This window comes from Haliaeetus albicilla, chromosome 9, assembly GCF_947461875.1.
Source record: "Haliaeetus albicilla chromosome 9, bHalAlb1.1, whole genome shotgun sequence".
In the NCBI taxonomy this organism is placed as follows: Eukaryota; Metazoa; Chordata; class Aves; order Accipitriformes; family Accipitridae; genus Haliaeetus; species Haliaeetus albicilla.
In genome coordinates this window covers 17,197,454-17,206,272 of record NC_091491.1, presented here as the reverse complement: position 1 = coordinate 17,206,272, position 8,819 = coordinate 17,197,454, and the positions used below count along the sequence as shown (strand labels likewise).

At 40.6% G+C, this 8,819-nt stretch overlaps 1 protein-coding gene across 4 annotated transcripts in view; it reads left to right on the top strand.

Annotated features, from left to right (window-relative positions):
• Nucleotides 1-8,819, top strand: part of LIMS2 (LIM zinc finger domain containing 2) — a 37,894-nt gene that overhangs the window by 25,088 nt on the left and 3,987 nt on the right. For 3 of the 4 annotated variants that reach the window (XM_069791939.1, XM_069791940.1, XM_069791937.1), the window contains exons 5-10: nt 1,047-1,196; nt 2,065-2,215; nt 3,344-3,436; nt 4,311-4,359; nt 4,546-4,621; nt 5,439-6,013. In XM_069791939.1, the coding sequence (XP_069648040.1) occupies nt 1,047-1,196; nt 2,065-2,215; nt 3,344-3,436; nt 4,311-4,359; nt 4,546-4,621; nt 5,439-5,586 (667 nt within the window). In that variant the 3' untranslated portion in view covers nt 5,587-6,013. Of the gene's footprint in view, nt 1-1,046; nt 1,197-2,064; nt 2,216-3,343; nt 3,437-4,310; nt 4,360-4,545; nt 4,622-5,438; nt 6,014-8,819 lie in introns of those variants that run through there. The other variant, XM_069791938.1, reaches the window with a different exon arrangement.

Below are 8,819 nucleotides of genomic sequence, written 5' to 3'. Positions count from 1 at the left end.
AGGGTAAATGATTCATCACAGCAGAATTTTGGAAGGGGCCCTGCAAAGAACCCACTATTTCAGCCATAAATCTACCCTTTCCATTTGAACTTTTCCTTTTGTCTGCTGTCTTTTGAGAACGACTTGTAAATCTCAGCAAGTGTTTCACATAGTGATATAGTGAAAGGAATTAAGCAGGCTTGTCTGTTTTGTGACAAAGAAACCCACAGCAGTCATTCCTCTGTCATTTTTGTTTTATCATAAATTCTTCCTAGCCTGCAGCATTGCAGCTAGAGGGGTGGCTAATAGGCAAATAAACTGAACAGCTTCTCCTCCGAACTCCTAAATAGTGGGATAGAACTGGTGGATTCTATCGGCCTTTACAGAAGTTTTTTATGCCTTTGCCCAGGCTTTTCTACCAGAAATTTGGCTTATCTACCTGTTCAGGACTGTACTTGTAACTCTGTTCCTATCACATATTACATTTACCACATAAAAGTGCAAAATTGCATAGTTCTTTATCTTCCTTAGCTTGGGACTAGAAGGAATTTTTAGGCAGAAGAGCTAGTATTCAATGGTCTCCTGTTTGTCCTAGCTATCGAAGACTAATGTAGCCATGGTAAAGGCATTTGAGCAATGTGCTTTGGTTTAATATTTTTTATTCTCTCTCCTCAACTCCCTCCCAGTGCTGTAATGCCTCTGTTATGGATCACATAGTTAGTAACAGAGAGAGGGTGTTGCCACCTTTCCTTGCCCACCTCTCAAAAAGGATCTAGAAGAACTGGAATGGGTACCTAGAAGAATGACAGGGTGGTATCCCTGATGGGATATAAATCAGTGAATGTTGGAGGAGTATTCTGAGGAAATACAACTCTGTGACTGCTCTATCCACATATTCTTTTCTGTGCAACTGGTGTGAAAGACAGGATACTAAACTGAATTATGTTTAGTCTGACCTTGGAAGGCACTTACTCTGTTACATAAAGTACATCCTACAGCATGCACTGTACATTGTTTTAGGGGAAAGAATTTCTTAGTATTTTCTTTTCTTTACTTTGTTCAACCAGGCATCTGTGCAGGCCATGCCATAATCGTGAAAAAGCCAAGGGACTGGGAAAATACATCTGTCAGAAGTGCCACTTGATAATTGATGAGCAGCCTCTGATGTTTAGGAATGATTCCTACCACCCAGATCACTTCAACTGCACCCACTGTGGGTATGTTCTCATATTCTAAACTCTGACAAAAAAGGAGAGAGACAAACAGTATGGTCAGCAGCACAGTCCTTTCCAAGGCCTAAACTTTGCTGCCTTCACATTGTTGAACAAACAGAAATTGTGTGAGGAGAAATCGAAAGAAATTTGGAAAGCCTACAGGAACTTCAGTTTTATTTTGCCATTCAGTGTTCTTTTATCCTAAACCTGAATGACGCTATTTTATATTGAAAATGAAAATAGTTCCTTGGTATGAACTTACCTGAAAGGCTATGTGCAGATTACAATAATAGTGTTGTCCAAAGACAGCTGTTGCCAGGCTATTCAAGATAGTTTCAGTTTGCATTCCTGGATAGAAAAAAAGATGACTTGGTGAGCTGTGTCAGTCTTCTGGCACAGTCCATTACTGTGCTGATACCTGTCTGACCTGAATTACTTACCATGAAGGCAGTATAATTGGAGCACAGTACTGCCCTAGAATGGGTAACGGTGCTGAAGAATAAAGTAAATGGCTCAGGGCTGAGCACAACTAGGATGGTCCTTGTACCTGAGCTCTCACATTCAAAGATAGCTTGAGTCTTTGCACGATGCTGCATTGTTCCATGTAAGTGCACCTCATATTTCTGCCAGAGTATCTAGCTGAAGACGTGATATTCCATGTATGTTCTCGTCTGGCAAACTGAGAAAGTAATTTTAGAAAGATGAGTTGATAATAACTGTATTTCACTAGCTTAATTTAATGACTCTGCATTTGTAGCATGAATGTTGCCAAAGTATGTTACCTGTCAAGTTTAGTCTTCCAAAACTTCATCTTGGGCATTAAAGAGCTTCACTTGGTGTTCTTACTTCAGGGACATGTTTGTGTTTTCAGGAAGGAGCTGACTGCTGAAGCCCGGGAACTGAAGGGAGAACTGTATTGCCTGCCCTGCCATGACAAGATGGGAATCCCCATCTGTGGAGCCTGCCGCAGGCCCATTGAGGGACGAGTGGTCAATGCTCTGGGAAAGCAATGGCATGTTGAGGTGGGGCGTCTCTGAATCTGAAACTTCCTTCAGGAGCCATTTTGGAAGAGGGCTGGTGCTAGTTGGAAGCTGTAGATATTTACGTGATCTGTAATATATGAATTCAGACAAAAAACAATTGCTTATGTTTCAGGTTGTCTTCACCTTATGTGAGCGAATGAGTACAAGCAGGGTCATCAGGGTTGCCTAAGCAAGCTATGCTTTCACAACAGTAATAACCTTAATTTTAAAATGCCTGAGTTGCATTGTAAAGATTCTTGCAGAATATGGTTCACTGAACAGCATTTACTTACTAATAAATTTACGTATTTACTATGATGTACTTAGATATATACTCTCCGACCCCAGTTAACAGGTTCATAACAGTGTTAGAATTTGTAATGTAGGCAGAGCCAGTGCAATTCTTGCTATTTAAGCCTTTTCAGCTCATTGTTTCTATAACTTTCAGCTGAGGTGTCACAGCTTGCTCTGAAGTTTTCTAGTGATTTATGTTTTTAGCAATTTAAGCCTCCTAGGGCTTGAACTGAGAGAGATGATGCTGCTCATTTGAAGTGCATTCATGCCAACCATGTTTTAGGTTTCTGTTTCTCTTCTCTGGAACAAACAAGACAGTAGTCCAAAAGTCTATCAGTATAGACACAAGATGATTGCCCTTTCAGTAGGTCTTCTCCCTATCTTTAATACAATTCTTAATTACTACAATAGACTAAATATTTCGTCTTTTCTTTTACTTCCATAAGATTTTCCTGTCTGAGTTTCATTAAAGCATTAAGGGGTAACAATTTTAAACTGAAAGAGAGTAGATTTAGATGAGGTATTAGGAACAAATTCTCTACTGTGAGGGTGGTGAGGCACTGGAATAGGTTGCCAAAAGATGTTGTGGATGCCCCCGCCCTGGAAGTGTTCAAGGCCAGGTTGGATGGGGCTTTGAGCAACCTGGTCTAGTGGAAGGTGTCCCTGCCCATGGCAGAGGTGTTGGAACTAGATGATCTTTAAGGTCTCTTCCAACCCAAACCATTCTATGATTAAGTGTCTCGTATTGAGCCATGATTTGTAGCCATGCAAGTTTTTCCCTGGTGATGGAAACGTCTCTTTGCCTGTCACTGATTGTCTTTTTTTCTTTTACAGCATTTTGTTTGTGCCAAATGTGAGAAGCCATTCTTGGGGCACCGACACTATGAGAAAAAAGGGCTGGCTTATTGTGAAACTCACTATAACCAGGTAAATTCTGCCATCTGTACTGTAGGTACTTGCTCGGACTGGCAAATGTTTTTTTTGCATTTTACATACAGAAAGCTATGCAGATTTTGCATAATCTGAATTTGTAGAGGCAATGCAATATTAAGAAATTAGTGAGACAACAGAAAAAATAGTTTTTCTTGGTAAATGTAAAAAAGTGATGCTGAGAACAGAATAGAAATGTCTTGGGGATACTGATTTTCCTTTGTGCCATTGACAGAAAAAAACCACTGACCATGGGTTGTGATTAAAATCCCTGTAATTCTACTCCAAAACTATTTGTGTGGACTTCTTCGATAATTACTTGCTTCCATGGGCCCAAGATAAATGTTACACTGTCTAAAACATAAGAAAAGTATGTTTCAAACTCTGTTTTTTCTGTATGACTTTACTGAACAGCTATGAGTTTGGTATTTTCTTCTATCAGGTAAATTAGTCTCTTTCTTTCATAAGAGATAAGTGTTACCGTTTTGAAAGTAGCTCTAGGTTTCATTTTTACGTTTATGGTTAAGCATCAAGAGATATTTGTCTACAATAAGCATCATACTCTACGGATCTTCTTTTCTCCAAATTGCCACGTGTACAGGACTTTAAGATCACATAACAGTGGTAGAGTGTGAGGCGTCAACAAAAAAGGTTTTGTAGTATTTACTGGTATGAGATCTGAAGGAACATAGACTATTTGGCAACTGTATGAGAAGTTATTCAGAAGATTTAAATTGGTTTATTTGGGGGCTACTGCAATGTCTGGGAATTCTTTGATTGTTAGGATTTAATGTTCACACCAGCTGTGTAATTTGGGGAGCATGAGTAGTCAGTAACATGAGTTCCTGTTCTTATTTCTTTTGCTGTGCAGCTCTTTGGAGACGTCTGCTACAACTGCAGCCATGTGATAGAGGGAGATGGTAAGATTTGTTCTCTCCTTGTTTTGGGTTGCTGTCCTTGTTCCATTTGTTAGTGCAGCTGTTGCAGTCCCACAGTTGGAAGGCACCAGTGTTTCTTTTCACATCTGGCCTAATTTGAATTTGGATACAAATCTGAATTCAAATAATCCAGTAGTTTCCTTTTATTTTGTGCTTTTGCTTTTGCAGTGGTATCGGCTCTTAACAAGGCCTGGTGTGTGAATTGCTTCTCCTGCTCCACCTGCAACATCAAGCTGACTCTGAAGTAAGTCAGTGTTTATATTTGGACCATATGAGACATTTGCCCCAAGGCAGAGTATCAGCTTGGGGGAGCCATGAGCCAGTGCCTCTCTGAGGGGCAATATACCTTTTCTCTGTGGGAGCAGGTGCTTATAATTCCACTGATTTCAGAACTAAAAGGGAGCTGGGACTCAGCATCCTCTCCAATTTATTTTGCTTCATTAACCTATTCTGTAAGAAGGTTGGGTAAGGGGAGAACTCATTCAGCAGTACAGACGGAAGGCTCTAAACTTCGAGTAACTGCCTGTCCTGAAACACCTGCAGCCTCCATGTCTCCTTAGTCTGGATGCTTCCCTCAATGACAGTATTTGCAATTGCATAGATTATTTTGAAAGAAAATCTTATGCTAGTTATCTCAGATATGTACAAGAGGGTACAGAAAACAAAGAAATCCTACATTTTTCCTTTCTCGGGTTCAAAACCTTATCCTACCATGCTGGGTTGGCCCCACTGGCCTTGTGTATGAAGGAGCTTTAATTCATCACAAAGAGGACCTTTGAAGTGACACTTTCATTCTACGATAACAACATTATTATTCTAGATTGTTACATACAAATATATAGCAAAATATTGCTCCTTATTTAACTAGCAATACTAAAGACCCTAGTTCCCTGGTAAGAACCCAGTCTCTGTACTTACATGACCAGACGAGGAAGTGAGTTGTTTTATACATGCAATAGAACACAAACAACAGCATTTACGTAGATACACGGAGACTTGATTTAGTGAAGCATATAGTTTGCAAATACCATTTTAACAGCCCACTGTTCTTTGTGTTAAAGGAATAAGTTTGTGGAGTTTGACATGAAGCCTGTATGCAAGAAGTGCTATGAGAAATTCCCTCTGGAGCTGAAGAAACGCCTGAAGAAGTTGTCAGAGCTGGCATCCAAGAAGGCACATCCCAAAGCTCTGGATTTAAACTCTGCTTAAACAGGTCTGTCAGTATACTGACTGCACTCTTACAGGCACAAGCTGCTGCTGACAGCAGCTGTTGATTACAGAGGCAATTACTAAGAAGAAGTGAAACCAAAGATAAGTAGTACCTTCATGTGCTTCTGGTAATGTAGCTTGCATCTTGACTATCCCTTTTCTCAAGCAACTGTCTATTAACACTGGCAGAAAGAGAAATATGATTTCTGCTTGAGCAGTTTACAGTCTGGTTATTAATTTGCTAATAACAACTTATTCTGCCTTTGTGGAATTGTACACAGTCTTTCCTTCCTCAATTGAACTGTAGTTCTCTCTCCATTCCTCTATAGTCTGAGGAATTTGGAAACAGTGGTTGAGTGTAGGGGTGGAAGAAATGAGTGATTTGATCTTTTTCAGTTAAAGTATAAAAATTTCTCTTCTTACCCTAGGTGAAGACATTTTTAATTTTTTTAATATGTAGGCAGATACTCTGAAAGCTGTCACTCTTTGCTACGTGCAAAATGTTCTGGTCTTTCTCCAGATTCCTACTGAGCGTATATGGATGCTGTAAGGTCCTTCTGGTTTGCAGGTTTACTGGGAAAGCCCAGGAACCAATACGTATGGCATCTGCACTGCCTGCTTGTCTGGCTTAGGTCCAATGTTAAGACAGCTGAAGAAGTTTGCTTTGCTGCTTCCCTGTTCAATACTAAGGAGATTTCAACTGTCAAGGCCATGTCAGCCTCTTCAGAATACTTGGGCTCTCCTTAAGGAAGAGGTGGCTATGGGAAATGAAAGATTTTGTTAGAAACTGACACTATAATTTTCTCAGTTTGTTCTCTACTACTATGTAGGTACTAGAGCTTCTAGTGGTCAACACAAAGCATGTCCTATTCACTGGCATAGCTGACGTTTCTTGAGGCAGTGTGGCTGGAGCCTTGGTTATTCTTTTGCATGATGAAATCAAATTGATAATATGGTACCAATTTAAGTCCTTCAGTTTCCCCATCCTCACTTTATTTGAAAGATGAGTATATGCTTGTTGGTCACACTCCAGATAGCCCAATTACATGAAGGGGTTTCTAATATTTACAGTCTGTAGCAAATGTGGTCTTATGCAGAAAAAACCCAGGAAGTATTTTTCTTAAAATTTTCACCCAAATAAGAGTTTTCCATCACCTATCTTCTTAAGACTTGAGTGTACTTAAAGAGAGGACCTCAGACATGAATCTCTACATCTTAAGCATATAGTTCTGCTCTGTAGTTTTGCCTATCACTGGTGAAGTTTCACTGGTCCTACTGTCTCTGCTAGTACAACCCAAGGAATTTACTGGTTTTGAACATTCTTCATATTTCTTTAGGGGTGAGCCATCAGTACTGCTGTTCCTGAGTCCACCTGTGTGTTGTATAATCATGGTGAGCTTCTGAGACCTCTGGAGGTGTCCCCCTATAGTTTCTTGTGCTGAACTAAGCTGAGCAGCCTGAAAATCCCTTTCCATGAATAGTTGGATACTGTGCCTGTTCTTTTGCGAGGTAGACAGGATGAAAGGCACTGGAAGACTGCTGTTCCTTGCATGATTTAAATCTTCCAAAAAGTGGCTAGTTTAGTAGGTCAAATGAACACAGCAGTTGGGCCTAGACACCACCCTGCAGCCCCAGGTGAATTAGCTAGCAAGAAGTTAAAGCTTTCTCACTTCTCGCATATGTGAGCAGCAACTGGATTGGGGCAATAACCTGCCTTAAAATTGTCCTCACTACCATCACACTCTGCTCAGAATAGATCTAAGCAAGATAATAGCTGAATCATTGGTAGCTGTTAACACACTTGCTGTAGCTAGTACCCATGAAACTGCACCAGTGATATTACAGAAGTGGTGGGAAATCCTGGTTAAGTGTGTGCAGATAAGAATCCCACATGCGAGACCATCTCTTAGATACTTACTGGCTTTGCTAATTCAGTTTTCTTCAAGCTGCTTTGCTTTTTGTTGCTGTAAGTTACCCTAAACTTTTAACTGGGATATACTGCATGCACTGTAACATTGATGAGGGGATAGGCCTAATTATAACAGTAGAACTCTTCCATCTTCTGACCAATATGCACTGTAGATTACAGTAATAGTAGCTGCTTTTGTCACTGCTTTAGGAGAACACGTGGCTAGGCACTGTTCTCTCACCAGCCTTTAAATGGTCTTTCAGTTAAGGGCACAAAGGGCAGCATGTCTTTTGGTGCAGCAGTTATGTGGCCACTGCAAAGACCATTCTTGTAAGCCTATTCTGTGGAATTTTTTTCACAGCATAAAACACAAGAAGTACTCATCTAGGTGCAGTTCAGTATGTTATGCAGATTCTTCTCAGCATAAAGCATTCAGGTCTGTTCCTATAATCTTAGTCACAGGCCAGATCTAATGCTAAATCTGAGTAGCTGTGTATCTGCAGCCTTGTCATGGTTTAACCCCAGCCAGCAACTAAGCACCACGCAGCCGCTCACTCACTCCCCCCCCATCCAGTGGGATGGGGGAGAAAATCAGGAAAAGAAGTAAAACTCCTGGGTTGAGATAAGAACGGTTTAATAGAACAGAAAAGAAGAAACTAATAATGATAATGATAACACTAATAAAATGACAACAGTAGTAATAAAAGGATTGAAATGTACAAATGATGCGCAGGGCAATTGCTCACCACCCGCCGACCGACACCCAGCCAGTGCCCAAGTGGCGAATCCCTGCCCCCCCCACTTCCCAGTTCCTAAACTAGATGGGACGTCACATGGTATGGAATACACTGTTGGCCAGTTTGGGTCAGGTGCCGTGGCTGGGCATGAGAAGCTGAAAAATCCTTGACTCTAGTCTAAACACTACTGAGCAACAACTGAAAACATCAGTGTTATCAACATTCTTCACATACTGAACTCAAAACATAGCACTGTACCAGCTACTAGGAAGACAGTTAACTCTGTCCCAGCTCAAACCAGGACAAGCCTCCTGAGAAGATGGTGGAGGAACACACAGCTGCATAGCTACTAGTAAATATGGAAAGACTGTAACTAGCAGGCAGTAGGTAATATTCTTTCAGTGGCCACTCTCAAGTTCAGCAATGGAAAATGCATGTATGTAGAGGTGAATGGAATTACTTTTGTACTGCAAGTAGAGATTTAGTGTGTGCTCTTACTTTGTCTTATGTTAGAAATTTAGTAGACCTAGTAAACTTCAGTGTTCAAAGGACAATTGATATCATTCTCTCTGATAAGCTGTTCAGTT